We start from the raw sequence: 18,415 nt of genomic DNA on the forward strand, positions 1-18,415 counted from the left end.
AGCTTTCTATGCTGAGCATGACGTCATATGGTGTGGAATATCCCTTTGGCCAGTTGGGGTCAGCTGTCCCAGCTGTGTCCCCTCCCAACTTCTTGAGCACCCCCAGCCTACTTGCTGGTGGGGTGGTGTGAGAAGCAGAAAAGGCCTTGACTCTGTGTCAGCACTGCTCAGCAGTGACGAAAACATCCCCGTGTTATCAACCCTGTTTCCAGCACAAATCCAAAACACAGCCCCATACTAGCTCCTATAAAGGAAATTAACTCTATCCCAGCCAAAACCAGCACACCAAACTCTTTGGACACCTGCGAGACAGCTGTGAGGCAGCTGATACTGGAATCAACCATTATTTTCCAAGGATATCGCAAGGCACTTGGGGAACTGACTGCTTTCCAAAAGGGCCAGAGTCCAAAAAGTGGGACACCTGGAAGCCTGGGCTTTGCCAGCAGACTTGCTAGTCAGTGGGGAGCAAAGCCTTCAAATCCAGCAGATAGAGAACAGAGATGCCTGCAAATCTTGAAACGCACTTAGCAGCCTTTGCAGCTATCTGGGCAGGTAGATGGCTACTATTTCCCTGATCTCTCTCTCTCCCAGTGACCTACCTGGTGGGCTACCTATTGAAACAATATCATTGCAATCATCTTGAGAATCATCATTTGCCTCTCATTCCGGAACTGGGAATGCAAAGGTAATAGGAAAAGGAAGGGAGTGAAGTTAAAGCATGTAAAAAATAAAGGATTGACTGAGTGTCTCCTTTCAACAGGATTTCTTATCCCTTTTGTAAAACTGTTGTCATTTGACATTCTTTCAAGTGATAATAGCTGTTTATCATGGGGGAAAAAGGAAACAGCAAATGTCATAGTTTGCATGGATCTTGTTGCTGTTAAAAACTGAGTGGGTTTCCTTGAAGACAATAAAACCCAAACATTTCCACAGGGAGAAAATCAAGGACTGCTGGCCTGGCGCTGACTGCTAACTTGCCAGTCTGGTGAGGAAGGCAGAGTGTGATCTTACCACCTCCCAGGGTGATGATTCTGCTCCAAAAGAGGCATCTTGGATGCAGCTAGAAACCTGGCATGCTCCCTTGTCTTTCCATGTTCACATCAAAAGAATATCTTTTCTTTAGCTTGTGCAGCTTTTCCAGGTGTGCTGGGCATGTTACACTCAGCTATTGGGATGGCACAGGGGGTTTCCCAGTGTGTGCTGGGGGAAACCTCTGGCTGGGGATGTGTTTAAGTCTAGCGATTTGCACAGACTGAAGATGGAAGGCAGCCTTGGAGTGCTTTTCAAATGCAGTGTGGACATGCCCTAGGAGATCTGACAAACTTTCACAATGTTAGGTTCATAGCTTTCCGCTGCCTGTTTGGTTCTGGGCTTGGAGCAGTACTGCCAGAGATGCAGCCTTGTCTGGCTAAGCCAGGCAGAGGGAAGAAAGAAGTAAGAGAAGAAAGTAAGAAGGGGAAGAGATGGGAGGAAAGAAATCCCAGCCTGAATACTGGTCTCAAAGCACAAGCAGTTTTTGAGACTTAACTAAAAACAATGAAGGTGACGAAGTCACCCATAAGTGCCTGAGTTTGGCCAGGACATCTCTAGGGTAAGAGTGATTAAGCTCCCATGAGTTATATCAGGGTGGGGATGATTGGAGAGTTAGCCGCTGTAGTAAAACCTACTCCTTGCAGCCAGTTTGTTGCACTGTTATCAAATCAGGGTCCCCAAAAGACATAAGTTCATTTTGTAATCATGTCCACCAATTTCCTGTACTGAGAAATAGAAATTTCCTAATTTCTAAATTTTCAAATTCTGGTTTATTTAATTTTGAGCATGATCCTAACACAGTCTCTGGGTAGATTTTTTCCTAGACAAATTGTGTTATTTTCTGATTCTTTTGCTCACTTTCTATGAGCAGTTCTGCGTAATGGGCTGAATTAAATTGTTGCTCAGAGTACAGAATGTTTTATAACAGACCCCTGAAGGCTGTTTGCCTCTTTGGAAGGTAACAGAGGGTGTTCTCACTTCTTTAGATAACTAAAAGTGGTAGGAAAACAAAACCTAGGTTGCAAATTGGCTTTCCTTGGTAGCTGTTCTATGTGAAGGATGCTGCAACAGGTACTTTTCCTTGCAAGGAGCAACCTATAGAATAAGTATAAACTGGTGGATGAAGTGGAATATGCATCTGTCAGCTCACATCTGGCTGGGGAGCTGGGAATATGAGAGCTGGGCTTCAGTACTTTGTATGCACAAGACTTCCTGTTCTGTCTAAGCAGCAGCTGCAAGTTAGACCTTTGAGGAGGTGGGAGATAAGTGAGTATTTGACTGTTTTACAAAACCCCAACCTTTTCTTATACCCTCTTGTGCTCTCAGTACCTGCTAAACTCACTACTGATAGAAGAATAATTCACTAAAATGCATTTTAAAAATCCCTGCTTTGAGTCCTTTAAGCATTGTAATTCTCAATTATATAGCCCAGGCTACACTCTGAAGTGATAATTAGGCATTAAATGCTAACAGGATTATTATGGAGATTTCTCCTGACAGCCATTTAGCACCTAATTAGGTGTTAAGGCCATAAATTTAGGTTGCTCAGCAGCATTTAGAGCCCTAATAAATTTTTTTAAAGTTTGAAATTACCAGCTTGTCTTCACAACTGTGCCACCACAGTGATGTAGTCAAGCTGCCTTAAAGGAGACGGCAGTAGTATGTCCTACACCATGATGTTCTAAGGATGAGTGAGCATCCTTCTGGGTGAGCAAAAACTTCTCTGTTTTTTTCCAATTATATATTAGTTTAATAAAACATTTAATCTCTTCCCCCAGTCTTTGCCCATTTAAGGGAGACATATAAGCATGGCTCAGAGGAAAATCCATTCTCTGCCTTATGCCGGATATGGACTTACTACCATTTTTCTTAAACGGACCTTTTTTTGAAATAAATTGTTTAAAGGACTAACTGCTGCTGAGCTTGTTGTAATAGCATATTTTTCACTGTTTTTTTTGGAATTAGTTTCAAGGCTCAGTGGAGAGATCAGTTGAAACAGTAGGAAAAAATAGGATTCTTAAAGGCAGAGACCATTCCTTAGGGTCTTCCAACCGCTAGTTTTCCAGTTTGTGAATCTTTAAGGAATTTTTGGTGATGATAGAACCCTCCCAATTAGTTACTTCAATGTAGTACCTAAACAATGGTGGGTTTTTTCATCACCTTCCATGAACACGTGGAAGACATTAAGGAGCCACCAAGAAACCACATACCTCTGGTTGAAAATCGCTCTTGGTCACCGCCTGTAGGGCAGCAACATTACAAGGCATGGCAGAGAACAATTATACAGAGCAAGACTCAAATACAGTTCAGAATAGGCTTGTCAGGAAAGGTAGTAGTCTCCAGTGTTTAACCAGGAGTTGACTTCTCTGTAGTGTTTAATCTGCACTACCAATGATAAAGGCAGAATCAAGACAAAAAGTGTATTTCTAGCATGGGAACAGTAATAATGAGTTGCCCTATAGTGTCTGGATTAGATGATCCCACATTTCCAACATGTGATAAATGGCCTACTCACTGTATGTGGAGGAATCTTCATCTTTTTTGAAAATAATTTCATTAAAAACCCTCAAAAACCATATATGAGATGGACTAAAACTAATCCAGAGTTGTTTTCCTCAGCTGGGGAGCAGAACAAAGTTTGCTGTCTCTTAAAAGGTTCAGACAACAGTACTAGGCATTATCTCAAATATTGACTGTTTTTACCTTCTCTTTAAATCATTGTACCAGAAAAATTCAGCTAGATATGGTGACATATCAAAAATTGCTGGTAGGGAAATTCAATGTTATCAGTGATGCTTGAACTGCTCTTGACTTCTGTTGAGAGACAGGGTAAGGAAAAGAAAGTGCTCTTGGGAATTTTAAAATGAGCTACTTTTGTTCTGCTGTTAAGATACAAGGGGAGACTGTTCCTTCTGAGATTGAAAATCCACCTTGAATTCCAGTAAATGATAGCATTTTATTGGTTATGAGTGGAAATAAATACTCTATTTAGAAAGAAAATGGAAATCTTGGCTTACAGTGGACAGAGGTGTAGAGAAATTTGGCTTAGCTAATGATAGGACTTCATGTTCTGTTTAGATCAATCTTTTATCTGAATATGCACGAATGAGTATTCATAAAAATAATTTTTGCAGACCTTTTGAAATCTTGTTTGTCTTTTTTTTCATTAGAGAATAACATACTCCTAATTCTTAATTTGGGGTAAAATGCTAATGAAATGAAGGACATTCAGTGAGATGGCAAAGTTAATGACCTGGATGAAGACTGTGTTTCTTTTCTGTAGTGAAGACACAGGAGAAGCTATTTGGGAATCATGCAAATAGGGAGCAGAAGCACAACTAGCCATGGCTGGATGTAATGAACTGTTACTAGTGGATATATGAAAGAACGGTTGGAATATTTCAAGAGGCAGTGAATGGCTTGAAATCTGTTTGTATGAGGACTTTGGACAGTGTAGGTTCAGAAAAATAATTATTTTGGTACTCAGAAAAAGGGGCTGTATTCACCGTATATTTGACAGGGTGGAGGGTGTACTGTTTCTTTTCAACAGGCAACTTGTGATTTCTCTCTCTGCCTTGCTCTTTTTCCTCTGTTCTTTTTCCTGCTCTTTTCATTTTCTTTGTGCAAAGAAGAGAAGGAATCTATCTCTGTTTAGGCTTGAGACTTTACAGCCTTGTTTTCTTTCCTTCAACAGAGAACATACAGAGCTATGTATGACTACAGTGCTCAAGATGAAGATGAAGTTTCCTTCAGGGATGGTGATTATATCATCAATGTGCAACCAATTGATGATGGCTGGATGTATGGTACTGTTCAGAGAACTGGGAAAACAGGAATGCTTCCAGCAAATTATATTGAGTTTGTTAACTAATTTTTGTCTCTAGTCCTTTGAGCTTTATTATGATTTACTCAAAATCTAACCTTTTAGAATGGTCAGCAGAATCTTTTAAGAGTACATGTTCATTACTTTATCACTGCTATAACAGTCTGCATTCTCACTCAGAATCCGATTTGGAGTACTTTAAAGTAAAGATAAAAAAATCAACAAGAAGCTCAGAGCTTTGAAAACAGCATTGATTATAATAGTGCTCCCTCAAAATGAAAAACATATAGGGAAGCCTGGTGCTGCCAATCCTATAAAGATTTCAGTCAATTAGCTGTAAAGGGGAAATACCTTTTCCCTACACCTCAAAGACGTGATTTCTCTTTATAATAACAACTATAAAATCGATTCACTTCTTATGGCACTCTAAAGTCACAGGAGGTTAACACATTGAGTTTGAATACATCTTCAAATTATTAGGGAGGTGTTTAATGTTTGAGCAGTTAGCGTCCTAATAAAAATAAAAATGTTGAGTAGATAATTCAATCATTTGAAATAATGACAAGTAATATGCTAGTAAAAAAAAACACCCAAAAAACCCTACTGCCCAGCAGCCTTACAGTAAACAGGTCTATTTTAACAGCAAAAATTTCCTGACTCTTGCATACCCACATTTGTTCCTGGATTACCCATTTTCTCTGATTTCCAACAGTGACTTCTTCTATCAGCTTTGCTTGCATCCCCGTCTATCAGGTAGATCTATGCCTGGATTCATGGTTCTTCAGTATCTTTTCCACAGAAAATTCCTTGCAAAGACTATCTAGAGTATAAAACCTGTGAGCTCTTCTGTTTCCTTCTAATAATACTTAGCATTTAAATAGAAACTTCCATTAGGGCAATGTACAACCAATACTTCATGTTAGTTCCTTTACCTTCACCTATACTGCTGTAAATAAATATCCTGTGTGAGGCCCCAGTGCTGTGCAGTCACACAAAGCCTGCAGTCACATCCCTCCTTCTTACCACAGGTAACTCGCTTAATGGCTGCTTTGCTGATGAGCTAATGTACCTCCCCCTGCTGCAGAAATACTTGCAAGTCCATTGAGGAGTGGAGGAGAGCTCTGGTTATTGTAGTGCATTTCAGCTCAATGGCCTATTGCTTCAGTTTCCTCCAAAAATCTTGGTGATCCAACAGTGGGTTGTATGTTTGCCAAATGAGAAACTCTGGGAGGAAGGACAAGAGAGTTAAAGATTCACGTGGGAACTTACTCATGTGGATGCATACATGTGTAAAGAAGAAAATGTTTTTGCTGATAGTATCATTTGTGGTGTTCAGCTATATGCTAGAGAAGTTAATTTTGGAGTAGCTCTCAGAATGTTGAGCCTGCACTGGCTTTCTTCCATTTCTGAAATTTTTAAAGTAGAATTAAATATAAAGTTTATGGACAATTTTGTATTTCTCGTTTCAGAAAGTAAGCAGGCCTGCAATACCTATTTAAAGAATAAAGAAGGAAGGCAGTATGGATTTGTTATGTCAACTGAAAGTTGTCAATGCAAATACGGGCTAGTTCTATTTTTGCGTACAATTAGGAATTGGAAGGCTTATGCCATTTTTTTTAGGTGTTGCTAACACGGTGCTGATCCCAGCTGCCAAACTGGGTGGAATGGCTGCATTAAAAAAATAAATTAAAAAATGTCCATGCCTGTGGAACTGCCCGTGCTTTCTTGTCAGCTGCCTAATTTCAAGGCTAAAGCTGACCAGGAGCATCTAACTTCAAAAAATGTGTTTTAAAACCAGGGATGTGATACTGTAAATATACAATCTGTATGGGTGACACTACTGTCATTTAAAATTCTTCAAAGTTTTGTGTATAGAGCTGCTGCTGCAACAGATCCTTATGCATTACTGGTGACTTCCACACTAAATTAGCAAGCTTTGCAAGTCAAATGGCTTTTTCAAAAAGCTGATGTGGTAAGTTGAGCTAGAAGCTCTGAAACAAGCAGTCTGCTTCTGTGTTGGTTTTCATCATCAGCCATCAACAGCAAGGAGAGGAATCCCGTCTTACGATGGCTGGCAAATTTTTTGATGATGCTTGAGGCAGAATTGGCTATCACTTGCTGCCGTGCTGCTCTATTAGCTGTGTAATGCTGACCACAGTAAAAACAAGTTGTCAGTTTGTTAACCAGATATGAATAAAAAGAAATATAGGGAATAGATGTATTGCATCAAGTTGCAATTTTTAGTGACTTATAAATAAGAAAGTCGCCACCTATAAAATACACTAGCATTCTTCCTAAGTGAGGAGATGGCTTGCAGTGTTGAACACTGTGTGTATAGTGAAAAGTAAATCAGAAAATGAGTATTTGATGACATTAGAGGACTATGTTATGCTAAACAATGGAAATAACATTTCCTTTATGAATTTTGAATATTCATTAGCCTGGCAAAGCAGCTAAAGCAATTTGCAAAATAAAAAAGGTCAAGAAAACAAAACAGTATGTGAATTGTATTTCTCTTGAGAATGGTATGTCAGCAGAATTATTAAGATCTGTTTTAAGTTAGTCATTCATGTAGTCAGGTTTTTATGTTGTATATGCTTAGCAATTCGTGTTCATATGGAGTGGTTCCTGCTTTTTGATCCAAAACAAACTTTAGTGTCATTATGCAGCTTTGTTCTAAGCAATGCTATCAAAGGCCCAAAATTATCAGAGTGCACATTATAAAACATTATAAAAACGTTTTTCAAGATCTAAAATTTGTAAGGTATAGAAAGTAAGTCAGCAACTAAATTGTGCCAGCACAGGTTTTACAAGGCATATGTTGGAGCCTGTTACATGCAGTGGGATATGGGGGTGAACAGATGTTGTATGCTGTCTTGTCACCTTTAAAGTATATGTTCCTTTTTAACACAGCATGTTCCCCTCACTGTACTTTCTTCCTGTAGACAATATTTTTCTGGGGAAAGGAAAAGACTTTTAAGGAGCCAAATTTCCCAAGATGGTCCAAAGTTCAGGTTGGAAGTTCACACATTCAAATTTTAAGCATTTTAGAAATAAAGAAGATACAATGTGCTGTAATTCTTACTAACACGAGTATAAATGTAGAAAACAACATAGAGCATATTCATACATATATACAAGAACAAATGGGTGCCTTGCTTTTCATTACTCTTTCTTGCCTGGCTAATCTTCATTTTCTAAACAAAGCTACTTACAGATACTGCAGTTGTAATTTTTCATTATGGAACATTAGCATTTAATCTTGATGAAACAGGGTTTTCTTGATTACATTTGACATACCATAAACCACTTCAGCAGATTGGGATTTGACAGAGAATCACCTCCCATGGATTATATTTTTGACAAATGTGTCCCTACCGAGTGTTCCTCGGGGATATGGAAGGTCTCCAATACTTGGGAAGGGTAATAATTCTAGTTTTTATTGTACACTGACTGCACGTCATCTTGTACAATGAAAAAGAAATGACAAATACAGAAGTCTTTGGCAGAAAGTGGTACAGGGTATAAAATGTTAGATTTTCATTATGTTGATTAATACTCCGTTTAAAATACAGAATACGCTTTAGTTAGTAAATGTTTAAATAATATACTGAAACAGACAAAAGATGCTGTTGAAAGATCATCTCCAAACTGATGTGCTGGCAAATGCAAAGTACTGGTGAGCTGTAGAAGAATAAACCATTTTGCCATGCTTTAGTGATTTTCTCCAGCTTTATGCCATAGGAACCCCAACTTTCCTTTTGAAAGAAAACCTGAAAGCTATATTTCCTAAACTGCCTGCACTACAACAGTATATTCAAAAGAATTTCATATGCTTCTTGTGTCTGATAAATAGAATTTGCATATTGTACTTAAGTTGTAATCCAGTTGTTGTTGACATTTGTTTAATTATTATTATTTTAGGGGGGGGAAAATAAGCTATACTGTAGCATTTCAATCATGTGTATTTAATATTACTATTAGAAATTGCTAGACCATTGGAAGACAGCAATGACTGTATTGACATTGATTAGCATGATGTGGAAACTCTCTCAGCTGTTGGTTTTTGCAGTGTGATATAAAAAGCAAAAATGAACCGCTGTGCAGTTTGGCTTATGTTTGCTTTAAAGTGTGTAAAGTTTTAGTTATTTTGCAAAACTGTACTGTATTTGGGAGTATACAGTTATGAAGGTAACAATTGTTTTTCAAAGGACAGATATACTTACTCTTGGATCATATGATGTATCATCTTAATTTGGCTTTTGTTATGCAGAAAATTAACACCAGCTATTAAAATATATTTTAGTAGAAATGCTTTAATTCCTGTTTCTTCCTCTACACTGTGAATATTTAAGCCTTGGTGGACTAGAGCAACATCATGCTGCCCAAAGTACTAACCTATGCAAACTAGTTCACATTTTAGTTGATGTCACAGTGGATGTAACATAACAATTTATTTTGCATAACATTAAACGTCATTCAAATAAAATATTAAACCCAGCACTATGTATGTATTATATTCATAAACAATACTCTGCAAAGCTACCGTACCCATTAATGTAAGCTATCACAGATGTATATTGTTTTAACTAAGGAAGCTTTGACTTTTCAAACTTAAGTAGAATATTTAGCACTATTATTCTTCAAGCTTGACCTCAGAAAATAGTTTCTTAAGACACCATTTTATTTCAGAAGTGCCCTCTCCCCAGAGGGTTAATTTGTTTTTTCAGTCTGTATTTGTAACCCTTTAATAGAACAGCGAGTTACATTCCATGTCCCTGGTTTGTTTAAATAAGCAAAGGGAGTAAGTGAAGGAGGTCTGCTGATTTGACTGATACCGGTTTGCTCGTCTTTGAATGGGCATTTGGTTAGACGTGCTCTCAGTGCAACACTAATGAAAACAAATTGGATTACTGGCCTCTTTAAGACAATTTTATATACAAATGTGGTTCTTGCGTTATCTTTATTCACTTACACAAGTAAATTATTTTTACAACATTGTAAGAAATTTTAAGTTAAAATAAAATCCAGAAGTATTTTGGAACTGCTCTGCCTGTAGTTGAAGAAGATTATTATGCTTAGGGACATGTTTTATTTATTTGAGTGTTAAGCGTAGAGTCCAATGGACTGCATTAGAACCTCTTAATGTTTATCAAGTGTTAGTTTGAAGAAGGCTGTTAACAATGAATGAGGACAAATGGCAGCTACAAATGGAGCTGGTGATTTCATTCTAGGTAAGTGATGTACAGTTGCTACTACACTAATTTTCTCCTTAAGAAATACATGTTAGCATTCCCTATGAAGTTTAATTAGTTACAGAGCTTTGATTCCGTGTTCTGTGGTGCTTTTATATATTGAAATGCCGTCAGTATAGCAAAATCCAATCTTTATATATACTGTAGCAAACAGCAGTTTTCAATAAGAAAAAGATTTAAGAGCTGCCAAAATGGACCTCAAGCACTCGGAATGTGTTTTATTTGTAAATCCCTCCATAATCTACTAGAGCAACTAGAGTACTTGATTTTCTATTTCTATCCTACATATATATTTCAGGTGAAGGTTCTCCTCCTGAGAGCCACTGGTGTGAAGTTGGTAGGAATCATGTGTTTGGCATCTGAAGGATTATGTCCTTATTCAGTAGCGGTGTCAAATCTAACAAATGGCTGAAATGAAGAAGGCTTTCCAGTCTTTACTGACCCCATAGACTATCATTATCAAAATGATCTATGTGCTGGCACTTGAAAGTCCTGTGAAGACCCTCCACGCTGTATATTGGATAGGTTGAGCGTTTCTAGCTATCACTGCTTTTAGGATGCCCTCATTTCTGCTCTGTCACAGAACTGAGCTTTTGATTTTCTCTGTTGTGTTAATTAGCAAGAGTAAGCTAATTTTACATGGAGTTCTCTGTACTGAGGGAGTAGTTGCCCAATGCACTGGCTGTGACAAATACTGTCTGCCCTCCCTCCTCCCACTCAAACCACAAAGCCCAACCATGTTTCCAATCCTGTCCTGCAGTGTACCTCTCTCTTCTTTCCATGAAGCTACCTGTGGGGCACACTGAAGTGCTATCACCAAATGATCCAGATTTGGTTTTTCTTCCAAATGATTCCTTTTATCATCGTTCTTTCAGTGATTCAGTTTATTGCACAACCTCAAAACCAGTAATATCAGCATATGGAAAGAGGTAGCATGATACGGGCGGGAAGGCATGGCTGAAGTGAAAAGTCACAGCTTTCTTACTCAGGTTTTGCTGCAGAGGTTAGTACAAGTCAACCATATGTCTGAGAGTGCCGGTTGAACAACTAACCTGTAAGCTGAGCAATACCGTGTAGATGTGCTTGACCTGTCTCTGTGCGTATGTCTGTGCTGTAGTGTCAGAAGTGACTATGGAGTTGTGTGCAGATACCTAGTCCAGCTTTTGAGCAATTAGTCTGAATTCCAGTGACAGGCCATCCACTGGCATGTGGCATTCATAAGGGCAAATTTATCCTTCCAGAAAATGAGACTTCAGATAATACAAAGGGAATGAATTGTCAGTTGGTTTAAACTGCGTGTTCTCGTGCCCTGCAGGAAGGAAATCCCTTGTGTACAGTCAGGAGATTGAGCCCCGTGGCACTGCAACAAGTTCCTAACTCTGAACTGTGTGAGTACCAGGATGAGATGATGTGCCACGGAGCTCATCTGCTCCACAAATTTGACACTGCATGATGTGGTATGTGCTGGGCACGTGTTTAACAATGACAGCAGAAACTGGAGATTCATATTTATGTACTATGTCCTAAAGAGAGTCTAAGCAGTCCTTGACCTTATATATTTTAACTTTGGTTTCTTTCTCACCTGCCTGCTGTTGGTAAAATCTACATATGGAGAGGCCTGTTCTCATGCGGAAGACTGCTGGCTAGTGGCTTTGACCACTCGTGTCTACAAAGAGAGGTCTCCAGGTATTAGCATCTGGCTCTTAAAATATTGCTTGGCATATAAATATCCATTTTCAATGATTTCACAAACAGCTGGCAGCTTTTGTGATTGTTCTTTGATTCAAGCCATAATTTTTCTCTGTTTTTCCTCCTCCTCCACCTTTCTTCTCTTGACGTGCTTACAGCCTCCGGGACTGTTGCTTTGGACAGCAGCTTTTCCAGGACCCAAAGGAGATATTTTTAAGAGGCTTTTCAAGGCACTGAGAAGAATTTAAATTGCTTGAAAAATGCTAGTGTTATCTCCCCATTAAGCTCTCCCTCCCCCAGCAGTTGTACACTGGCTTCACTGTACATCTTGGCCTTTTGCCTCCTCTTCTTTCAGCCAGGCTCTGACACCTCTGTCATTGAACCCAATGGGCCTGGGGCCTCTCCAGTCAGGCCTTCAGACCACTCTCTGTTCTCTATAGTTCCTGCATTCAGGATTGGAACTTTTGCATGGCTCATCTACCTGTTGTCCTGTCAAGACCTTTGAGCAGAACTCAAAGAATATTGACGTGCCCATTTACCCCAAGGGGTGTTACATTTCTGTTGGCTCAGCTATGAATGATTCTCTGTGAAGAGTCCTCTTGACTGTGCTTTCCACTGTCCCTCCTTGCCTCTGGGTGCTTCTGGCTTCTGAGCTCAGCTGCTGATTTCAGAAAAGAGGGAGATCACATCTTTCACTGTCTCATCCATACCGAAATCAGTTCTTGTTCATTCTCCAGAGGATTAGCATCTTCATTATGTTATCCCTGATTTTGGGCTGAACTCTTGATTCAGGAGTCATTCTCTCTTCATCAGTGTTAGAGTGAAGGTCTCATGCCATGTAGATGTAGTGTGTTGATCACTGTGGAAGCTGTGTTGATAGGCACTATCCTGCTTACTGGAACCTTTCAGTTCCTAGCACTGCTTATTCTGAATTAATCAGTTAGGCTCTCTGTGAGACACAATTATCTGTAGCAAAATCCAGGCTTTCTATAAATAAATATGTAATTATAAAATATACACTTTTTCCTGACTTACATTTCCTCTGACTCAAGATGACATTGACATCTTCCAACATCGTAGCTTGTACTGACCTTAGGAAGCATACATCTAAAATGAGTTAGATGAATTAGGCTCTGAGGGACTGTTTAGGCTTGATGACTTGATGACTGCAGCTATTATACAGTGTGGATATCTCAAGTTAGATGGTGTAAATGGCATATCAGGTCTTGCTGGCAAGTGGTTCAACTGAGAACTGAGTTCATGTATTTATTTGAGTGACCCAGCTATTCAAGAGTTTATCATTTTCATTTCTACTCCAGCAGTTCAAAACAAATACAGGAATTAGACGATAATTATTTATAATCAACTAATTAGCTGTGCAGCTTAAACAATTTCTCCATCAACACAGAAGTGGAGAAAGTGAATGGGGTAGTTTTGGCAAACCACATACAAGGTGGAGCAAACAAGCAAGGCTAAGTGTCAGGCTAGGCATTTGGATTGACATTCAGCGTGCTTGCACTTCCAACCTTTATCTTCCCTTCTTCTAACTTTTTAAACAAAGTAATGGGAAAGCTCTGCTCCTCACAGCATGACTTAGTGTGTTGTTAGACAAATTAATCTTTAATGGAAGAATAGATTCAAAGGCAGTTAAGGTCTTGGATGACAACATTTTACAGCTATGCTTTCAAATCTTAAAGTTACGGAAACTTTTATTTTGGTCCTTTGAATTTTCTTTTGGCCCTCAAAACCCACTAAAATTATTTTGCTCTGCTCTACTTTCGACATCACATTCCTTGTGGCAGTTACCTTTGTGAGAAGGGAGAAAGACCAGAAACGTTGGAGCACTTCAAATAACTTTCTCTTCCTACAAGTTTTCATTGCTATGCTAAATAACATCTGTGAAATATCCTCCATTCCAAGGCTCTTTATTCCACCTTCAAGCAACATATCAAAACAAGTAACATATTCCCTGTCCAAATGCCACTGGCCACGATACTCTGTTGCACAGCTGTGATTATTATGAAAGGGAGGACGTGCTACAATGACAACAGCTAAAATCTTGACATTAGAGCAAGTACCTAGCAAAGACTCCTGTGAGAGCTTTCTCAGCTTGTCACTCCTTTGAAAATAGTAGCCATCACTACGGTACCAGTGCTCTGTGAGATCAGTGAAGTTGCAACTTTGCAGCTTGGTTTATTTTCTGGATACTATCAGGTAAACACAGCTGCAGCTGCTTTTGGACAGATTGATTTTAGATATTTTGACTAGTTGCTGCTTATGTTTTTGTTGGTGTTCTACTGCTTTCTTTTTCTACATCTCATGATATGATGGCCAAGCCAGAAGACTACATCAGATCTGCTCTTTTGAGGTTCTTCTGCCAGTCTAGAGATTTATGTTTTCTTATTTTAAGCCTTTCTTATTTTTCCCAGCACTGCCAAACTGGTTCTCAAAGGTCAAGGATATGCGCAGGAATGCACTCGCCCTCCTACAAGAAGGCCAGAACAGTGATCTGAGCTGGTACAAAATGACTTAAAACAAGGGCACGTTCACTGGTCATAATCAAACTAATTTGTCCCCTAAGTTGAACACATGGTCCGTGAAGCACACACAGTCCTGTGCCCCTAAAAAAATTTCCTTCTCTAAATACTGCTGGTCTAGTGACTATATATTTTAGGGTTACATGAATCCTGTCTGAGAAACACTTTTTTTTAGGTAAAATAACAGCAGGCTTTTCATGTCTTATTGCAACATGCTTTAACCCTGATGACCATAAGGAACCTACAGCTGGACCAGAACTTCACAGCTTAAAAAGGTAGGTGGAACAAGCTTACCTAGTCTGTGCATTAGTTTATTTAAAAAAGCCTTTTCTCATTTGAATTCTGTACAAATATGCAGTGAAGGGTTCTGTACAGGACTGAACAGTTTTATCTGGTTTCGGAAAGCAATGTTGGGAAACCATGGATTGTATCAGAATAACTGGGCCTTGTTTCTTAGTCTAGACTAAGGTTTCTTAGTCTGCTGTATTTCTTGTCTGTATCATGCTGTGTGTTCAGCTGAGGCAAAAACAAGGTTGAAGAGGCAGATTTTATAATATATTTACATTCAGAACCAAGAAAATGAAAGACAAGTGGGATTTTCAAATCACATCTGAAATCATCAGCATTGGTTACAGAGTGATGTTGGAAATGTCACTCAGCATTTTAACACTTCAATGTGCTTTAAGAAATCAGTCATCATCCTTTAATGACTTAACCATAAATAGTGAAATGTTCACTGAATTAGGGATCATAAAAATTTTGTTTACCCTTACACCAAGTATCTAACAACTAGGCTAGAGCTATGTTGACTCTTTTTCCATCTCTTTAGTCTAAGGAATGTTAAATTAGGCTATATGAAATGGGACATCATCAGTGAAATGGATGTCAGTTCCGAATTCTCCATGGTTTGGCAGTTAGTTATTCTTGGACAAGATACTTATTCAAAACCCCTTTGACAGTGAGAGGAACAAACAAATCCTGGATGAGGATTTGAGTTACTGGATTAAAAGAGAGCTAAATATGTCCCCTAGTCATGCTCTGAAAAACCATCTCTTCTTGATTTTTTTAATAAAGGGCTGAGATACACCCTCAGCAAAGTGTTCAAGGCTGTGAAACGTGAGTAGGGATGGATGAGTGCCTGTGCCATCCCAGGTGAGGTGCTTCAGCTTGGAGATACTTGAGACCTGGTTTTGGCCTCAGCATTTCTTACCTGCTGTCAAGAAACTGTGAAGGGGCAATATATAGCACATAGCTCTGACTCAGTATGTCCTGTGTGGCTGGACACATGTCATGGGTCGTTTTTAAATCTTGTTGTGTGGAATGGGTGGGAGAATGCTTATGTTGGCCTTCAACAGATGGGAAATCCTCAAGCAGAAACGGTCCACCTGGAAAAAGTGAGGGCCAAATCCTAATTTTATGTCCCAGCTTTGTTAAGGGTATGGGTGCTCCGACAAGTGAGAGATTTTGCCCCCAATAAGGTGGCGGTGCCTTGCCTCTGCTGGTGGCAGCAGGTCCTAAGCACAAACCTCCTTGGGCAAGTCACTCCAAGTGGGTGGCCTTGCAGGCACCTTCCTCAAAACCTGCAGCTCAGCCCTGCCATTCAGCATTGGCTCAGTACCAGCAGATTTCTGAGCCCTCCTTTTTAATTGTTTTTTTCTGTAAGTTGCTCTTTCTACTTTGTTGCATATTTTTATCTCAGGCAGCAGAGCAGTAGCTATCACAGGAGGGACACGGGGACGTGTTATCTGGAGGTGGGAGGGCAGCTATGGAGGCGGTGGAGCCAGTATGCCGGGAGGGGATACAGACCCAGGGGAGGCAGGAGGAGCTGCAGAGCCGGAGGTACCCCAGTGGGCTCCGATAGACCGATTCACCCAGGAACTGAGCCCCACCCCTTGCTCCTGCTCATGAAGGGCAGGAAAGGGTGGTGGATGTTCAAACACCTTTTCTCCTAAGTGGATATGCGGGCACTTGTGATGAATGTTTTTCACAGTCTCCAGGCCAACTACAAAACCTGGAGGAACAGAAGGAGCATTCCTGGAGTAAAATTTAATTTTTTTGCTTCAAATCAAATTATCCTTGAAAGCACTCGATGCCTCCCTTGGCCTACCGTTTTCCAAGCATGGTAGGCTTTAACATGAAAAACAGCCTTCATAATTTCTTATTTTCTTTCTTGTTGAAGTGCAGAGCAAGCTTCCTCTTGTTTCTTCTTTTATTTGGGCAGTTTCCTGCTGTGATGGAAGCAAAGGTCTCTTCAGCTGGTGCAGTGAAGACATTCAGAAACTGCCACTGGCCACAGTCATCTGCTGTAATCCTCCTGATACACATACCACTGATCGCGATGTACCTATCTGCATTTTTCTAAATCTCTCTGCATTTTTAGGAAAAAATGTCCAGGAGCTGAGATGGAGATGTACAACAATATCTGTTTTCCTCTTTTCTATTGTACAATGAAAGGGAAACTGAGGAGCAAAATACCTGCATGTGAGCTTTTTAAAACCGCCTTACAGGACTGGGTGAGCCATAGTTCATTAGTCCCCTTAGCAATAACAAAGGCAGTCATGTAAAACTGGCACAAGGGGGCAGATGTGCACCATTAAAAAGTCTTCATAGTTTAAGATTGAAATTGTGTTTATGAATGATCAGAATTAGCTGTAGGACATAGTCTGGTAACTGTCTTGTTATGTGCATAAATGGCTATGTTAACTGTGTTTTAAGTAAAATTGCACTGTATATTTAATTAGAATGAAAACTCACATTTCTACATAAAATCAAAAGGGTTTAGCAATACAAATTGATTACAAAATTCGATTTCCAGTGCAGATCAATAGCAGAGATACCTAGGGAATAAAAATATGTTTCATTAATATTTTTACTGGATCAGATGAGATGAGCCATTCAACTACTGTAATTTAACACTTAAAATATAAACGTATTGGCACCATATTGTTGTGGTGCTTAAAGGTGTCCTAGTACTTAAAAATGCATATGTGCTCCCTGAACAGTGATAATTACGTAGAAACCTGTGGTGGTGTCTTAGGAGTTTGTAGAGTTAAATGTGTGTACAAAATGCTGTATATCACAGTGTATATCATTGCAAGAAGAAAGCCAGTGCAGGAGGCATGGTCAGGGAAAAGCTGCAGTAAGAGATGCTACAGCAGCACAGGTTTCATTATGCTATTAAGACAAATTAATCTGCTGTAGAGCAACTACCCATGCTGTGACAGGATTTTCCTCCCCAAACCTCTCCTTGCTGTGACGTACACTGCATCTTCATTACCTGATCTGTTCCACATTTCATCCAAAGCAAATTAATATTTTTGATACATTTTTAAAAAATTAAAAACACAACTCGAGTGCTAGAGATAAAAGCAGTAATTTTATTTCATGTGATTCCATTAAACATGAACTTTTATTGCTGGCTGGACTTGGACTTAACATAGCAATTTGTTGCTAAAGCAACGCCAACTTCAAAATCGTTTCCTGTTTAGATTAATCTGAAATTTTTCAATATGCAAGACACAGAGATGAAGCTTTGCAAGAACAGGGGTATTTCATGAGAACTTCACTGTGGCTGAGTTGGTTAATGGAATTAATACAAGATAATAAGCTATTTACATATATGTATACAGGGTGAGTCTGCAATTCAGTGTTCATTTGGGAGACTTTTTTCTGTGGAAGGAAAAGGCATTCAAGACTGTTTAAAATCTTGCTGTTTTATTGTTATAATACCATTGTGCCAGCAGATGATTAAAACTTGTCTTGAAGCAGCGGGGGCTCTGTTCAGCTGGAGACAATGCAGAGGTGAGTAGATGATGCTTCCCTGCTGCCTTTCATGTTTCCAAGCACATTTCTCAGCCTCAACTGGATTGTTCCAGGTCAAAAATGAGGATGTTCTTTTCCAAACTGTTGATGTCTGACTGTCAGAGTCATCCCTGACTGACGTTCCCTAAATATTTGATTTTTTCATTTTACCTACTGACCTGTATTACTGACACGATAAAGCAGTTCCTTTGCCTTTTCTTTATATAGATGCTTTCTACATGAGCATAGCTTTAATCTCTCTTCCGCGGTTGCCAAAT

The 18,415-nt window shown here is 39.3% G+C and overlaps 1 protein-coding gene across 1 annotated transcript in view; it reads left to right on the forward strand.

Annotated features, from left to right (window-relative positions):
- Positions 1–5,925, forward strand: part of NEBL (nebulette) — a 99,664-nt gene extending 93,739 nt beyond the window's left edge. The window contains 1 exon segment of the mRNA XM_019470993.1: positions 4,727–5,925. Coding sequence (XP_019326538.1) covers positions 4,727–4,903 — 177 coding nt within the window. The 3' untranslated portion in view covers positions 4,904–5,925.
- The last annotated feature ends 12,490 nt before the right edge of the window (positions 5,926–18,415 follow it).

This window comes from Aptenodytes forsteri, unplaced genomic scaffold (assembly GCF_000699145.1).
Source record: "Aptenodytes forsteri isolate BGI_AS27 unplaced genomic scaffold, ASM69914v1 Scaffold336, whole genome shotgun sequence".
Lineage (NCBI taxonomy): Eukaryota > Metazoa > Chordata > Aves > Sphenisciformes > Spheniscidae > Aptenodytes > Aptenodytes forsteri.